The following is an 18,569-nucleotide window of genomic DNA, read 5'->3' on the forward strand; positions in this document are numbered from 1 at the left end:
CCGGTACCTGCCGCAAATAATGCTCGCGGTTATGCATAGGACGTAAATGTACGTCCTGGTGCGTTAAGTACCACCTCACCAGGACGTCCATTTACATCCTTCGTCGTTAAGGGGTTAAAGGGGTACTCCGGTGGAAAACTTTATATATTTTTTTTTAATCAACTGGTGCCAGAAAGTTAAACAGATTTGTAAATTACTTCTATTAAAAAATCTTAATCCTTCCAGTATTTATTAGCTGCTGAATACTACAGAGGAAATACTTTTCTTTTTGGAACACATGGCTCTCTGCTGACATCTCTGTCCATTTTAAGAACTGTCCGGAGTAGGAGAAAATCCCCATAGCAAACATATGCTGCTCTGGGCAATTCCTAAAATGTGACCGAAAAAGACTTTCCTCAAGGGCTCAAAATAGAATAATATTATATAGGTAGGATAGGGGATTTATTATTCACTAAAAGAGCAACTAAAACAACAACCTACAGGTGTGGAAGACCACACAACAAAATGGTGAATATACCCCAGTTAGAAGTAACTTATGACAAGTATGATCATGTATGATTCTGTGATTTCAGATCTACACATATGTATTTTTTTAACTATATATCTCAATAAAATCATTTTTATACATGATCATACTTGTCATAAGTTACTTCTAACTGGGGTATATTCACCATTTTGTTGTGTGGTCTTCCACACCTGTAGGTTGTTGTTCAATTCCTAAAATGGACAGAGATGTCAGCAGAGGGAACTGTGTTCCAAAAAGAAAATAGTTTTCTCTGTTGATTTCAGCAGCTAATAAGTAATGGAAGGATTAAGATTTTTAAATAGAAGTCATTTCTAAATCTACACCAGTTGATTAAAAAAAATTAAAAAGTTTTCCACCGGAGTACCCCTTTAACGCCTTAAGGACCCGGGGTTTTTCCGTTTTTGCATTTTCGTTTTTTCCTCCTTACCTTTAAAAAATCATAACTTTAAATTTTGCACCTAAAAACCATATGATGATACCTGGGGAGTTCTCTGCCCTATACACCCAGAGCTTTGCTGTTCCACCAATGTAGGCCCCCAGAACCTATACAGGACCATATCTCTAGATGGCCTCCCCTAGTTCACGTTGTTCTATTAGTAGCTCTTAGATGTATTTTTCATTGCTGGATTTCCCCGACTGCTCCCTCGCTGACAATGCTTAAATGCCAACTCAAAATACTCTGCGGGATTGATAAATTGGACACTGAACGCCACAAGAACACACACACCGCAAAGTTTTTTGACAAATGGGAGAAGTTTATCCTTTCACACTACACAGCCGAGGAAATAATAGACATAGTTAAACCATTTAGCTCTACGGACTGGTACTGTTTAGGCTCTATAGATAACACCTTGGGTGGGCTGCGCCTACCAGCGTAACTGTAATTGTATTCCCTGAGGGCTTTTCTCTCATGCTGGCTACATGGAGGTACTCTGTAATACTCAGCAATATGTCCCTCTTTCACTTGTTCCTCAATACTGAACATTCTTATACTTAAATGTCTCCCATTTACTCTAGTTGACATGGACTCTGATATGTTTTGTGCCTATCTCTTGGTTACTCTCTGAGGGGCATTGGATGTCATTGTTGACAATATGTTTTGTTATTGTTTCATGAAAAATTGAATAAAATTTGTTAAAAAAAAAAAAAAAAAAAAATACATATGATGGCTTATTTTTTGTGCCACCAATTCTACTTTGTAATGACATCAGTCATTTTACCCAAAAATCTACAGCGAAACGGAAAAAAAAAATCATTGTGAAAAAAAATTGAAAAAGAAAAACACCATTTTGTAACTTTTGGGGGCTTCCGTTTCTACGTAGTACATTTTTCGGTAAAAATTATACCTTCTCTTTACTCTGTAGGTCCATACAATTAAAATGATACCCTACTTATATAGTTTTGATTTTGTTGGACTTCTGGAAAAAATCATAACTACATGCAGGAAAATTTATACATTTAAAATTGTCATGTTCTGACCCCTATAACTTTTTTATTTTTCCACGTATGGGGCGGTATGAGCGCTCATTTTTTGCATCATGATCTGAAGTTTTTAGCGGTACCATTTTTGCATTGATAGGACTTATTGATAGAATTTTTTGCGCGTACGCCATTGACCGTGCGGTTTAATTAACAATATATTTTTAGAATTCGGACATTTCCGCATGCGGCGATACCACATATGTTTATTTTTATTTACACTATTTTTTTTTTATGGGAAAAGGGGGGTGATTCAAACTTTTATTAGGGGAGGGGTTAAATGATCTTTATTCACCTTTTTTTTGCAACGATATAGCTCCCATAGGGGGCTATAACACTGCACACACTGATCTTTTACATTGATCAGTGGTTTCTCAAAGGAAACCATTGATCAATGATTCTGCCGCTTGAGTGCTCATGCCTGGATCTCAGGCACTGAGCAGTCATTCGGCGATCGGACAGCGAGGAGGCAGGTAGGGACCCTCTGGCAGTCCTGTAAGCTGTTCGAGTTGTCGCGATATCATCGCGGCGATCCTGAACAGCTCCCTGAGCTAACCGGCATTAGTTTACTTTCTCTTTAGACGCAGCGTTCAATGCCGCGTCTAAGGGGTTAATAGCGCGCGGCACCGCGATCAGTGCCGCGCGCTATTAGCCACAGGTCCTGGCCGTTGTTAGAAACCGGGCCCAACCTGCTATGACGTCGCGTTATAGAACGGGAGCGGACTCATGACGTACCGGTACATCATGGGTCCTTAAGGGGTTAATCTTAGACACACTGTAGTCTCTAAATAATGGATACTTACAATATCCTGCTTTTTGAAAAGTAGCTAGGCTGGTGCACACATGTAAAAGAGAGCCCATTGAAGTTTTATCTAGGACTACAAAAGAAACATGAAAACTTACCAGATAGTAAAGGAATGAGAGGTTAGTTGCTGCAGCACTTTTTACTCTGGTATCTTTTTTCTCAAACAATTTTAATGTTTCCACAGCCTAAAAGGAAATCAGCATAGACATTTATATAGATATAGACATTCTAATAGCACATCAGCTTTCATAGCAGGACGGAGTGAACAGGAAGATGACATTGTATTGTTGGGGAATTCATTAACCTCAATATCTACACACTACATCTACACAATGTTAATCAAATAGAACTGTAAAGTACATACCATATCGTACTGACAATGTAAAGCAAATAGCAAAAAAATAAAAAGGAAAACACTGTAAAATTTAAGAATGTTTTTAATGTTAAAAAAAACTGCATAACTTTTTCTTTTTTTTTAAATGGGCACTGTCAGATTCAAAAACCTGTTGTACATCTTGGCAAAACATTAATACTTCTAATATACTTAAAGGGGTACTCCAGTGAAAAACTTTTTTTTATTTATTTATTTTTTTATTTTTTTAAATCAACTGGTGCCAGAAAGTTAAACATATATGTAAATTTCTTCCATAAAAAAATCTTAATCCTTATTGTACTTATTAGCTGCTGAAAACTACAGTGGAAATTCTTTTTTTTGAAACACAGAGCTCTCTGCTGACATCATGAGCACAGTGCTCTCTGCTGACATCTCTGTCCATTTTAGGAACTGCCCAGAACAGCATATGTTTGCTATGGGTATTTCCTTTTCCTCTGGCAGTTCCTAAAATGGACAGAGATGTCAGCAGAGAGCACTGTGCTCGTGATGTCAGCAGACAGCTCTGTGTTTCAAACGGAAAAGAATTTCCACTGTAGTATTCAGCAGCTAATAAGTACAGGAAGGATTATGATTTTTTAATAGAAGTAATTTACAAATCTGTTTAACTTTCTGGCACCAGTTGTTTAAAAAAAAAAAAAAGTTTTTCACCGGAGTACCCCTTTAATACTAAGAATGTATATCCTCTTTATGGAAGTCATGGCTTATAAATAACATCATGTGAATTCAAATAGAGAACAAAATGTATACTAACAACCTGTTAGTTTTTGATACTATGCTGAGAAGCAAGTAGATACAAATTGTGGATGTGCGGCTGTGTTTCTGTTCCTCTATTTTTGTTTCATAAATAACATCACTAGGGATTCCCCATACCATCCAGAACATAATACTGTCTGGCTGCAGCATAGTACTTCATATGGCCACTGCTGGGGACATGTATGGCTGAGAGCAACTTCTGCTGCTAAAAACAGCTCCTCGCTACATCCACAACAGGCGTGTGTATACACCATAAGGGCAGGGTCACACGGGGACGGATGCTACAGATATCAATATAAACTGAATACAGCTTCAAATCCTGAGCATCAAATCTGGGCATGATAATATACAGTCATGGCCGTAAATATTGGCACCTCTGAAATTTTTCTAGAAAAAAAAGGATTGCAGTAACACATGTTTTGCTATACACATGTTTATTCCCTTTGTATATATTGGAACTAAACCAAAAAATGGAGGGAAAAAAGCAAATTGGACATAATGTCCAAAAATGGGCTGGACAAAATTATTGTCACCCTTTCAAAAATGTGCAAAAATAAGATTTTTTCAAGCATGTGATGCTCCTTTAAACTCACCTGAGGCAAGTAACAGGTGTGGGCAATATAAAAATCACCTCTGAAAGCAGATAAAAAGGAGAGAAGTCCACTTAGTCTTTGCATTGTGTGTGTGTGTGTGCCACACTAAGCATGGACAACAGAAAGAGGAGAAGAGAACTGTCTGAGGACTTGAGAACCAAAATTGTGGAAAAATATCAACAATCTCAAGGTTACAAGTCCATCTCCAGAGATCTAGATTTGTCTTTGTCCACAGTGCGCAATATTATCAAGTTTGCAACCCATGGCACTGTAGCTAATCTCCCTGGGTGTGGACGGAAGAGAAAAATTTATGAAAGGTGTCAACGTAGGATAGTCCGGATGGTGGATAAGCAGCCCCAAACAAGTTCCAAAGATATTCAAGTTGTCCTGCAGGCTCAGGGAGCATCAGTGTAAGTGTGAACTATCCGTCGACATTTAAATTAAATGAAACGCTAGGACAGGAGACCCAGGAGGACCCCACTGCTGACACAGAAACATAAAAAAGCAAGACTACATTTTGCCAAAATGAACTTTATTAAGCCAAAAATACTTCTGGGAAAACTTCTTGTGGACAGATGAGACCAAGATAGAGCTTTTTGGTAAAGTACATCATTCTACTGTTTACCGAAAAACAGAATAAGGCCTACAAAGAAAAGAACACAGTGCCTACAGTGAAATATGGTGGAGAGTAAGTTATGTTTTGGGGTTGTTTTGCTGCCTCTGGCACTGGGTGCCTTGAATGTGTGCAAGGTATCATGAAATCTGAGGATTACCAATGGATTTTGGGTCTCACTGTACAGCCCAGTGTCAGAAAGCTGGGTTTGCGTCCAAGATCTTGGGTCTTCCAGCAGGACAATGACCCCAAACATACGTCAAAAAAAACCAGAAATGGATGGCAACAAAGCGCTGGAGAGTTCTGAAGTGGCCAATGAGTCCAGATCTAAATCCCATTGAACATCTGTGGAGAGATCTTAAAATTGCTGTTGGGAAAAGGCGCCTTCCAATAAGAGAGACCTGGAGCAATTTGCAAAGGAAGAGCGGTCCAACATTCCGGCTGAGAGGTGTAAGAAGCTTATTGATGGTTATAGGAAGTCACTGATTTCAGTTATTTTTTCCAAAGGGCAACCAATTAAGTTAAGGGTGCCAATAATTTTGTCCAACCCATTTTTGGAGTTTGGTGACATTATGTCCAATTTGCTTTTTTTCCTCCCTTTTTTGGTTTAGTTCCAATACACACAAAGGGAATAAACAGGTATATAGCAAAACATGTGTTACTGCAATCCTTTCCTGTGAGAAATACTTCATTTTCTTGAAAAATTTCAGAGGTGCCAACATTTACGGCCATGTGTGAATGGACCGTTAAAGAGTTTTATTCAACAACCCTGACATAACCTAAATTAAAGGCGTTGGGTAGTTTGATGTTTAAATACATCAGATAAAGAATCCCTTTAATAGTTTGGGTGATTGAGTCATAATAGTTAAACATATTGTATATCACAGGATATGCCGAATATACCTGGGTAAAGTTCTTCTGTTTGAGGAAAGTAATCGCTTTGTTGATCTCCAGATCATTAGCCAGTTCCACATATAGTGATGTCTTCACAACCTCCACACACCTAGGAGCCCAAAAGTCATTTCATTTTAGACTTTCACAAAACTAAAACTTTGCATTGTTACCACATTAATATGTGTATCCTCAGGGAACATACGAGGAAGTAAAATGTTCTCTGAATGGCTAAAAGTGTGTTTGATTGATGGATGCACTTGTTATTACCGTGTGGGTACTACAAGTACCAGCATGGGAAGTTCTCAGGCCTTGCTGGTTCTTGTAGTGTTACAGAAATAGTCTGTTGCTCTGTATTCATCTCTTTCTCTGATACATCTCCACATGTGTAACGCAGTGTTTCCCAATCAGGGAACCTCCAGCTGTTGCAAAAATACAACTCCCTGCATGCCCGAACAGCCGAAGGCTGTCCGGGCATGCTGGGAGTTGTAGTTTTGCAACAGCTGGAGGTGCACTGGTTGGGAAACACTGGTGTAACATGACATCGCTCATTTTACCATAAACAATATACTGCTAAACAAAAAAATTATCATTTGTGGGTTAATATTGAAACCCCCATCCCCATGCTGGGAGGTGTAGTTTTGCAACAGCTGGAGGCGCCCTGGTTGGGAAACACTGGTGTAACATGACTTCGCTCCTTTTACCATAAACAATATACTTTATTGTTTATAAAAAAATATCATTTGTGGGATAATATTGAAACCCCCGCCCTCACGCGCAATTTTGCAATTTCTGGGGGCTTTTGTTTTCTTTTTACGCATTGCACTTTACGGTATAACTGACATGTTCTCTTTATTCTGTGGGTCTGTTTAAAGGGGTACTCCCATGGAAACTTTTTTTTTTTTTTAATAAGTCAACTGGTGTCAGAAAGTTAAACAGATTTGTAAATTACTTATATTAAAAAATCTTAATCCTTCCAGTACTTATTAGCTTCTGAATACTACAGAGGACATTTTTTTTTTTGGAACACAGAACTCTCTGCTGAATCACGAGCACAGTGCTCTCTGCTGACATCTCTGTCCATTATAGGAACTTTCCAGAGTAGGAGAAAATCCCCATAGCAAACATATGCTGCTCTGGAAAGTTCCTAAAATGGACAGAGATGTCAGCAGAGAGCACTGTGGTCATGATGTCAGCAGAGAGCGCTGTGTCACAAAAAGAAAAGCATTTCCTCTGTTGTATTCAGAAGCTAATAAGTGCTGGAAGGATTAAGATTTTTTAATAGATGTCATTTACAAATCTAAGATAAATGGAAATATGTGTGCAGCTCACAAACTTGTATCCGAGGTTAAATTGTAGTTGACAAATCGGTCCCCACCGACTGAGCAAAACAAATTTAGAAGCAAAATTTTCAACCACCCCTCAAGGATACCACCCTACTGGGTGCACAGTGAAAAAATGGTTTGAAGACAGTTTGTTTGAACAATGCAAAAAATATTTATTAAAAAATACAATTAAAATTATTCAATTAAAAAACATTTGAACAGAGCAATATTGAATATATTGGATTACCATAGGGCCCTAATGGTATATATTCATAGTAATATATGAGGCACTGCGGTTGTAAATAATGGCCGACTGTCCGGATTGTACTGTTAAACCGGCAATTTGTATATCTGGTTGTAAAGTCCTTTGTGTGGATTGGACTAAAAATGCCTGTAGTCTCTATGGAGATGAATAGTGCTCACAGTGTCTGCTGGTCCCGTACTGCGACGGGCCGAAAATGATGGAAGTAGCAGTTGTACTTCACAGGCAGAGCGTTGATTTAGGCTTGGTTTGGGAGCGGTGATATAGCAGATGGCTCCCACGTCAGAGGTCCATAGCTGCGGCGTGCGGCTGTTGTAATATCGGACCCTCGCTGGCTTACTCCGGTGGAAATGCTCGCGGTGGTGGCAGCATGTCAGACATGTAAGGTAAGAGATCCTATATACACACTGGAACACCAATTCTATACATAAGTAATAAACTTTATTGAGAACATCATTAAATAAAAACTATTAAAAAGGACAGTATAGCCAGACAAAAAGGAGTTGGTAAGGTAGGTAATATATCATCAATTAGCATAAATGCATAAATGCAAAACATGACATAGTTATTCCTAACTAAAGAGTAGGGCCACCAGTATAACAAAAATTATAAGTTACACATAAACAGTGTACCTACCCACACAACACCAGCACCCCAACGTCGTTTCGCCGTTTGGCTTCCTCAGGGAGTACTCCCTGAGGAAGCCAAACGGCGAAACGACTTTGGGGTGCTGGTGTTGTGTGGGTAGGTACACTGTTTATGTCTCCTAGCTTGTGCTCTGTGAGTGGGGAAGCTTCATGGTAATGCTGCTCTTCTGTGCTCCAAACGGGCGGGCATTGGTTCCTATCCCGCAGTTCTTTTGATCTCTTAATTGCACACTATTATTTGCTTTTCCCCTTCCTCCTGACCACTCGCTGGAGGCCATCTATTCAGTGACCTCCTTACTTAGGCTTTGTTTTCTGTGCAATTTCTACATGACTGTCATGTGTAACTTATAATTTTTGTTATACTGGTGGCCCGACTCTTTAGTTAGGAATAACTATGTCATGTTTTGCATTTATGCTAATTGATGATATATTACCTACCTTACCAACTCCTTTTTGTCTGGCTATACTGTCCTTTTTAATTGTTTTTATCTAATGATGTTCTCAATAAAGTTTATTACTTATGTATAGAATTGGTGTTCCAGTGTGTATATAGGATCTCTTGTTAGTTACCAACACACTCGACTTGAAATATATTGGTATTATTTTGCCCCTTCTTTGGATTTATTATAGGCATGTAAGGTAGAATCAGAAGCAGGTGAATCCGTCAGATGGATAGAAATCCCGGCTGGAGCAGCAGGTCTATAAGTGGCTGGTTTAGGTTAAGTCGGCTTCTGAATGGGCAGTGCATCTTTGTAGTGCTCTGTTCATTCAAAGTCTTAAGCCTAGACGCGTTTCAGGGTACTGCAACTAGACCCCTTCCTCAGTAGGCAAATTTTGTATATGTACAATACATGCATATACAAAATTTGCCTACTGAGGAAGGGGTCTAATTGCAGTACTCTGAAATGCGTCTAGGCTTAAGACTTTGTCTGAACAGAGCACTACAAAGACGCACTGCCCATTCAGAAGCCGACTTAACCTAAACCAGCCACTTATAGACCTGCTGCTCCAGCTGGGATTTCTATCCATCTGACGGATTCACCTGCTTCTGATTCTACCTTACATGCCTGACATGCTGCCACCACCCCGAGCATTTCCACCGGAGTAAGCCAGCGAGGGTCCGATATTACAACAGCCGCACGCCGCAGCTACGGACCTCCGGCGTGGGAGCCATCTGCTATATCACCGCTCCCAAACCAAGCCGAAATCAACGCTCTGCTTGTGAAGTAGAACTGCTACTCCCATCATTTTCGGCCCGTCTCAGTACGGGACCAGCGGACACTGTGAGCACTATTCATCTCCATAGAGACTACAGGCATTTTTAGTCCAATCCACACAAAGGACTTTACAACCAGATATACAAATTGCCGGTTTAACAGTACAATCCGGACAGTCGGCCATTATTTACAACCGCAGTGCCTCATATATTACTATGAATATATACCATTAGGGCCCTATGGTAATCCAATATATCCAATATTGCTCTGTTCAAATGTTTTTTAATTGAATTATTTTAATTGTATTTTAATAAATATTTTTTGCATTGTTCAAACAAACTGTCTTCAAACCATTTTTTCACTGTGCACCCAGTAGGGTGGTATCCTTGAGGGGTGGTTGAAATTTTTGTTTCTAATTTACAAATCTGTTTAACTTTCTGGCACCATTTGATAAAAATAAAAAAAAGTTTTCCACCGGAGTACCCCTTTAAACATGGCAATTGTCATCCACAAATCTGGCATAGCCAGTGTATTGCTGCCCCAAAATGTCAAAGAGATCATCGGCACCTCCTGCAGCCATCTTATTCATCTCAGAGCTGTAGCTATAGAGGTGCGGAGGTAGATGTCACACCCAGAAGTGGCCCAGCACCTTCAGAAGCACTCTATTGCCTGGATACATTTTAGTTAAAGGAGAATTTTCCTTATGCTGAAGTCTTATACATAGGTGTATACATTTTTTTATTGTGCTGCTTTAGTACAAGTACGTGGTGACAAAGAGATAATAATTTGCAGTCTCTTGCTGATGGTATATTCACACCTACAGTATCCTCTGTGGATTTGCTGCTGTTAGATCAATATTAATAAATAGTTAAGCACAGCAGAAAATCTGCAGCAGATATGGTATGTGTGAATGTACCCTTCATATTTGATGCTACGATCAGATGCTAAGTACACAGTGAACACAGCATCATTTCTGACGCATCAAATCCGTAACAGATATGATGTGTGTGAATGTACCCTAAAGGTTCCCACATATCTTCACTAACTATTGGTCAAAGGTGCATCTGTGCGACAGCCTCGTACACATGGAAGCTTAGTCTGGAGGGTGCATGTGTTTACAGTGAGTGACTGGAGAGAATAAACTACTGTCACGCATCGGACATTGGATTATTTTGAGTGGGAAGAAAAAGACTAGACATGTTGAAGTTCAACTATTCAATCCTGCTTCCTTCATACATATACAATCAGGACTTACCAATCAGATCGCTTCTTTCATTTTTAACAAGGCCTCTGCAAAATAAAAATAGCCATCTGATTGGTTGCTATGGGCAACTGGGCAACTTTTCCTCTGCACAGGTTTTGATACATTTCCGATGACTTTGGTGGGATTGGCTGCCCATCTGATGTGTATGGACATATCGAGTTTACCTGACATTTTCGTCTAATGTGTATAGTAGGGATTGACCGATTATCTGTTCGGCCGATATTCACGATTTTGGACATTATGGGTATCGGCAATTACCTTGCCGGTATGCCGATAATGCCCCGCCTCGCCCAGAGACCGCCGCCGCCGCCCCATTGCCTCCCCGGTTTTATAATTACCTGTTCCTGGGGCCCGCGGTCCGCGCTACTTCTGGCTCCTGCGGCATCCTGCGTGCTGCGCAGAGCAATGACGAATGACGTCCTCAACGCGACGCCACCGTCAGTGCGCACAATGACAGCTCAGGACGCCGCCGGAGCCAGAAGTAGCGCAGAGCCAGGGAACAGGTAATTATAAAACTGGGGATGGGGGAGGCAATGGGGCAGCTGTGGTGGTTGGACTCAGGAGGACCCCAGGACAGGCAGGGGGAGAGAAGCGGGTGGCGGCGGCGGTCTCTGGCCCCGCAAAAGCCGCTGCAGTTCATCGATTTAAAGCGCCCGCTTTAAATCATTGATCGGCAGCGGCCTCTGCGGGGCCGGGTGGGGGGTGAGAAATAGCCGATAATTTATACCAGAATATCGGTATAAGTTATCGGCTATCGGCCTGAAAGTTCACAGATTATCGGTATCGGCCCTAAAAAATCGATATCGGTCGATCCCTAGTGTATAGGCACATAGGGGGAGATTTATCGAAACCTGTGTAGAGGAAGAATGGTGCAGTGGTCCCTATGAACCAATCAGAGCGCATCTTTCATTTTTCAGAGGCCCTTTTAAAAATGAAAAAAGTTATCTAATTGCGCAACTGCACCACTTTACCTCTATACAGGTTTTAATAAATCTCCCCCATGGTCTTGAGATGAAAGTCTTTCTTTGTTCTAAACTGTGAACCAATTAAGGTCAGTACAAAATATAACTTTTTACATCTTACCAGTCATAGCCGACATCAAATGAGGTCTCAATAACAGGCGCTATCAGTTTTGCTGCCGTCATGATATATTTTTCAGCCAATCCTTTCCTTAAAGATGAGAAAAATAAGACCCAAAAGAGTTCAAATGAAACGGACAAAGAACCCTGGGGCAGATTTACAACAGGCTGCGCTTCTCGACTTTATTGTCTTGGTCCCATACATTAACAGTGCACATTTATACTAGATGAGACAAAGTTTTAGACAGAAATGATTAATCTGGGTCATTATGTATGGATTCATTTTTAAAGTCAAAATCCACTCAGTAACTAGAGATTCAAGTTTCAAGTGCAATAAAACAATAACCCATTTTCTCAACAAATTACGCTTATCCAAGGCATTAAAGGAGTACTCCGCCCCTATACATCTTATCCCCTACCGAAAGGATAGGGGATAATATGTCTGATCGCAGGGGTCTGCCCCCCCCCCCCCCCCCCCCGTGATTTCCATGCAGTACCCTGGTGTGGGCAGCCATGGTCGTGAAGTCACGCCATCCCCCCCTCAGGATGTCACACCATGCCCCCTCCCATAGACATGAATGGAGGGGGTGTGGTGTGACATCACAAGGGGTGGGGATGGGGGGTCCCAGAGGCTGGACCCCTGCTATAAGACATCTTATCCCCCATCCTTTCGATTCGGTATAAGATGTCTAGAGGCGGAGTACCCCTTTAAGGAAAAAGATGGCTCACTGACGTTCCCTCCATGTTACATAGTTACATAGTTAGTATGGTTGAAAAAAGACATACGTCCATCAAGTCCAACCAGGGGATTGAAGTGAAGGGTGTAAGGGGATAAGGGGAAGGGATGTAGTTTTATAATTCTGCATAAGCATTAATGTTATTTTGTTCCAGGAATGTATCTAACCCTGTTTTAAAGCTGTTAATTGTTCCTGCTGTGACCAGTTCCTGAGGTAGACCGTTCCATAAATTCACAGCCCTCACGGTAAAGAAGGCGTGTCGCCCCTTTAGACTAAACTAACTATGTTAGTGGAGCAGGGGCAACTAAAACAGCACGTCAGTGCAAAGACCACTATAGATCTGAGTTTACTAATGTATTGTGAATAGGACACAGGAAGGGAGGTGCAATAGGGTGTCTAACAGCACTGCCTATTTGTATTTTAGATTTCAGGCTTCTCTTTTTCTGCAGAGAATTTTCCCACATCTTTTTCTACATTACTTTGATCCGAAAATGGGTGTGTATATATTATCCCTGTAATTGTAAGCTCTATGGGGGAGATTTATTAAAACTTGTCTAGAGGAAAAGTGGTGCAGCTTCTCATGGCAACCAATCAGCTCTCTTCTTTCATTTTGAAAAGGCTCCTGAAAACTGTAAGAAGCGATCTGATTGGTTGCTATGGGCAACTGCCCCACTTTAACTCTGCACAAGTTTTGAGAAATCTCCCCCTATAGCTCTACTCTGACAGGAAGGGAACCAAGAAATCCTAACCTTACATGAGATATCATAACACAATACAAGGAGAAAACGTTTGATTACCTTTCTCGTTCCATTTGATGGAGACTGTCATTTTTAATAGCTTCCATCAACAAGTTTGTATGAGGATCATCCTAAATACAATAAAAAAAATAAAAAAAAAGGTTTTATTTAACACTGTTCGACAAATATTGTTATTATGGCTTATGATGAAAAGCTCATAGAAGGTCTCCCTTACTACAAGTCGGTTTGTAAAGACATTACTGAAAAGAGAAAGGGGGAGATTTATCAAAACCTGTGCAAAGGAAAAGATGCCCAGTTGCCCATAGCAACCAATCAGATCGCTTCTTTCATTTTGCAGAGGCCTTGTTAAAAATCAAAGAAGCAATCTGATTGGTTGCTATGGGCAACTGGACAACTTTTCCTCTGGACTTCTTTTGATAAATCTCCCTCAAAGAATCTAGGAGTTACACCGGCTCAGCCATAAAGCAGCGGTGCAGAAACTCTTAGGGGGAGATTTATCAAAACCTGTGCAAAGGAAAAGTTGCCCAGTTGCCCATAGCAACCAATCAGATCGCTTCTTTCATTTTGCAGAGGCCTTGTTAAAAATGAAAGCAGCGATCTGATTGGTTGCTATGAGCAACTGGGAAACTTTTCCTCTGGACAGGTTTTGATAAATCTCCCCCTTTCTCTTTTCTCCTTTTCTGTGAGGATTTCAATCCAGTTCATTTGAAACAAAAAGTTCACAATTCAATTTAGGAGAAAAATATCAAAGATCATAATTAGAGATGAGCGAACCTACAGTAAATTCGATTCGTCACAAACTTCTCGGCTCGGCAGTTGATGACTTTTCCTGCATAAATTAGTTCAGCTTTCCGGTGCGCCGGTGGGCTGGAAAAGGTGGATACAGTCCTAGGAAAGAGTCTCCTAGGACTGTATCCATCTTTTCCAGCCCACCAGAGCACCTGAAAGCTGAACTAATTTATGCAGGATAAGACATCAACTGCCGAGCCGAGAAGTTTGTGACGAATCGAATTTACTGTAAGTTCGCTCATCTCTAATCATAATGCATTATGGAATTTAGTTTACCCATAGCCGTTACAAGGTCCTGTACTGAATGGGCAGGTAGTTGGGGTGTTAACCTTCCTGGACCAATTGTTCCATTTTAGTTAGGGTTTAAGGGGGAGATTTATCAAAACCTGTGCAGAGGAAAACTTGCCCAGTTGCCCATAGCAACCAATCAGATCGCTTCTTTCATTTTTCACAGGCCTTCATAAAAATGAAAGCAGCAAGCTGATTGGTTGCTATGGGCAACTGGGCAAGTCTTCCTCTGCACAGGTTTTGATAAATCCCCCCCAATGTGACTTAAAAAAGAAAAGAAGAATGGAGTACGTTTAGCCATGACTGAAACTATATTTAAGGGGTGATCCTTAAAGGGGTAATCCGCCCCTAGACATCTTATCCCCTATCCAAAGGATAGGGGATAAGATGTCTGATCGCAGGGGTTCCGCCACTGGGGACTCCCTGCGATCTACCTGCTGCACCCGGCGTTCGTTTAGAGCAGTGGTCTTCAACCTGCGGACCTCCAGATGTTGCAAAACTACAATTCCCAGCATGCCCGGACAGCCGTTGGCTGTCCGGGCATGCTGGGAGTTGTAGTTTTGCAACATCTGGAGGTCCGCAGGTTGAAGACCACTGGTTTAGAGGGTCCGGTGCAGCGCCGGAGGCCTGTGATGTCACGGCCACGCCCGCTCGTGATGTCATTGCCACGCCCCCTCAATGCAAGTTTATGGGAGGGGGTGTGATGGCCGTCACGCCCCCTCCCATAGACTTGCATTAAGGGGGCCTGACCGTGAAGTCATGAGCCTACGCCCCGCATCGCCAGTCATTTCAAAGTTCGCTCCGTGCACTGGATGTCTGGGATGCTGCAGCTGAGATCGCGGGGGTCCCCAGCAGCAGGACCCCTGCAATCAGATATCTTATCCCCTATCCTTTGGATAGAGGATAAGATGTCTAGGGTCGGAATAAGTTGCAGTGCTGAATTACATACTGTAAGCTGAATACTGTATAATAAAAGTGATGACCACCTAGAAGAGAACATTTACAAAAGGCCTAAGCAAAATGGAGACTTGTAAACCTATAAGACAAGAGGTGGCAAACATGAACATAACTACTGGGTTCTAAGGACCTATAGAAAGGAGGTGGCGTACCCTTAAGAAACAAAGGATTATCCCAAAAAGGAAGTAACACTAAAGTATTAGGATCAAGTTTACAAAGTACACGACAAAGCCTCCAGTTCTGAATACACGAGTGGGTTATGTCGGAGAATAGGAGGGACCTTAGAGGATTGTAAGTGCAATAGGATAGGCAAAGCTAAGGAAGAAGAATTGGCAAATTCCCCCCTATCCAGTCCATAGCATAGCATAGATTAACTGCAATGTTATAAACCTTTCCATTAGGCAGGTTAATGACACTCAGGAATTTTTGTCTGCTGTAAATTAAGAAGCCAATCCGGTTGCCCATAGTTAGACCCCCCAAATGAACTGCCTTAAGTCTATCAAGCAGTTTATTGAAGCATTTCTTTCGAATTTGCATTGCAATTTATCTAAATTCATTCAATTTTATTCAAGTCTTCTGAAGATTTAGTCGACTGAAATCTTATGACAGTCAACTAAAATAATTCAATTGTTGTTAAAGTGTACCTCTCATCAAAAAAAACCTTTTGATATATTATAGATTAATGTATGCAGAATAACTTTACAATTGCATGTTATTAAAAAATATGCTTTTTTCTATTTAATTTTCCACTTTGAAGAAATGACCACTAGGGGTCTCCCTACCAGTCCTGGCAGCAAGCATTTCAGACTCATGCTGGAGTCCTAAACACTACGAGCTGCCAGTCTGCTTTGTTCACAAAGGAGAACACTCAGAGCTGCCAGCCTGCTTTGTTCACAGCCTGTTTGGCTGTGAACAAAGCAGGCTGGCAGCTCTGAGTGTTTAGGACTCCAGCAGGAGTCAGAAATGCTTGCTGACAGGACTGATCGGGAAAAATACAATAGAAAGAAGCATATTTTTCATTAACATGCTATTGGAAAGTTATTCAACATTCATTAATCTAAAATATATCAAAAGTTTATTTGATGAGAGGTACCCTTTAAATTAAAAATATTATGACTAAAACAAAAAAATGAATAGCTGTCACAATTAACACTGCATACAAGCACCAAAAGAAGTCCCCATTTTTTCAGTGCCATTTTTTTTTACATTCCTCAGTGAGGTGATTTGGAGCTAGAAACAGATTACTGTATCCCTCTGATGTTTCCCTGATCACAAGAAGTCTCTTTATATTAGTCCTACTCAAAGGACTGCAAGTGCCCCAGCCTCTTTAATGTTTTCTAGTGTTTGTACCTGTACCACTGTACTTTTAGCAGCAATACCTTGCTCTGCCGATACTATAAGTATAGCAAGTAAAGCAATACAGAAATGAGCACTAGTAAACATTAAAGGGGTACTCCGGTGGAAATTTTTTATTTTATTTTTTTTAAATCAACTGGTGCCAGAAAGTTAAACAGATTTGTAAATCACTTCTATTAAAAAAATCTTTACCCTTCCAGTAGTTTTTAGCAGCTGTATGCTACAGAGGAAATTCTTTTCTTTTTGAATTTTTTTTTTTTTCTTGTCCACAGTGCTCTCTGCTGACACCTGATGCCCGTATCAGGAACTGTCCAGAGCAGGAGAAAATCCACATAGCAAACCTATGCTGATCTGGACAGTTCCGGGCAGAGGTGTCAGCAGAGAGCACTGTGGACAAGACAAAAAATAAATTCAAAAAGAAAAGAATTTCCTCTGTAGCATATAGCTGCTAAAAAGTACTGGAAGGATAAAGATTTTTTTTAATAGAAGTAATTTACAAATCTGTTTAAAGGGGTATTCCAGGAATTTTTTTTATTTGACTATGCTACAGGGGCTGTAAAGCTAGTGTAGTTCATAATATAGTGTCTGTACCTGTGTGTGATGGTTTTCTCACAATTCTTCTGTGATTTTCACCCTACTATTTATTTCTATCAGCATACAAAATGACTGTTGTCCCAGATTTTTCCCAGCTTGCAATGCGGCTGAGACCTGACATCACTAGTCAGTTGATGACAGGGAGGCTGTCTGCTTCAATGGATGGAGGGGTTGCTTGGTGGGAGAGAGATCAACTGCAACTAATGCAACAGCTGTAGGCACCCTGATTGAAAACCACAGGTCTTTTGTTTCAATGGGTGGGGTGGCTGATGTGTGGGAGGGAGGGAGGAAAATGGAATTGTGGGATTTGCAGTCAAAAAAAGAAAAGTCAAACAGGAAATACAAGTTCACAAAAAGCTAGCCACAGTGTTATGGTAATCTCAGAACATAGCCATTTAGCCCCAAGACAAGAGCAGATCCTTCCTAAGCATGTCCATTACTATTTGCCCGGTACGTACTAAAATCACCTTATGGTGGATAACCCCTTTAACTTTCTGGCAACAATTGATTTAAAAAAAATATATATATATATATTTTCCACCGGAGTACCCCTTTAAAGAGGCTGCGGCTCCACAAACAGCTAAAATCCACAAGATTAAATGATGTTTTCATGACACATAATAAGGTGCACTACTACTTCACTACTACTTACACTAGGTGAAATATACTTGTCGTCATCATCAATTCCAATAGGTGCTGCTAATAACTTCTGAAAGGCCTTTTTCATTTTGTCTCGGTCTCCGACAGCAAAATAACACAGGATTAAATTGAAACCAGCTTTCAGATTTGGAGATTCGCTCATAATGTGCTCGAAGGAGTTGATAGCGTCAGCATACTGACCCGTCTTGATAAAAGTCACTCCAATATTCTGCATAATCTTGATCCTGTATTAACCAGCATGACAGACATGAGCTTCACTATACCACGTATGTCGGATACATCATTAAATGTCTGTGCAATGTACTCTTCAGTACTGACATATGTCATGGAAATGTATCTAGCACTTAGCATATAGCTTCACCCTAAATAAACCTGTTCATGTGTAGAGCAAAATAAATTAGAATAAGTATACTAGAGTAGTAAAGGGCTTGACAAATCCCAAGTGCCAGGTCACAATAGTGATAGAGAAAATTTGGTTCAGGTATCTAGGTGTTAGGGTGCATTCACACCACGTTTTGGACATACGGGTGCCGGATCCGGCGGGGGGAGGGGCAAACCGGGCGCTCCCGTACCCCGGCCGGA

The 18,569-nt window shown here is 40.8% G+C and overlaps 1 protein-coding gene across 1 annotated transcript in view; it reads right to left on the reverse strand.

Annotated features, from left to right (window-relative positions):
- Positions 1-18,569, reverse strand: part of IFT88 (intraflagellar transport 88) — an 89,085-nt gene that overhangs the window by 39,039 nt on the left and 31,477 nt on the right. Inside the window, exons 12-16 of the mRNA XM_056561723.1 lie at positions 17,980-18,211; positions 13,383-13,453; positions 11,853-11,939; positions 6,067-6,166; positions 2,909-2,995 (exon numbers count right to left, since the gene is read on the reverse strand). Coding sequence (XP_056417698.1) covers positions 2,909-2,995; positions 6,067-6,166; positions 11,853-11,939; positions 13,383-13,453; positions 17,980-18,211 — 577 coding nt within the window. The remainder of the gene's footprint in view (positions 1-2,908; positions 2,996-6,066; positions 6,167-11,852; positions 11,940-13,382; positions 13,454-17,979; positions 18,212-18,569) is intronic.

This window comes from Hyla sarda, chromosome 2 (assembly GCF_029499605.1).
Source record: "Hyla sarda isolate aHylSar1 chromosome 2, aHylSar1.hap1, whole genome shotgun sequence".
Classification (NCBI taxonomy): domain Eukaryota; kingdom Metazoa; phylum Chordata; class Amphibia; order Anura; family Hylidae; genus Hyla; species Hyla sarda.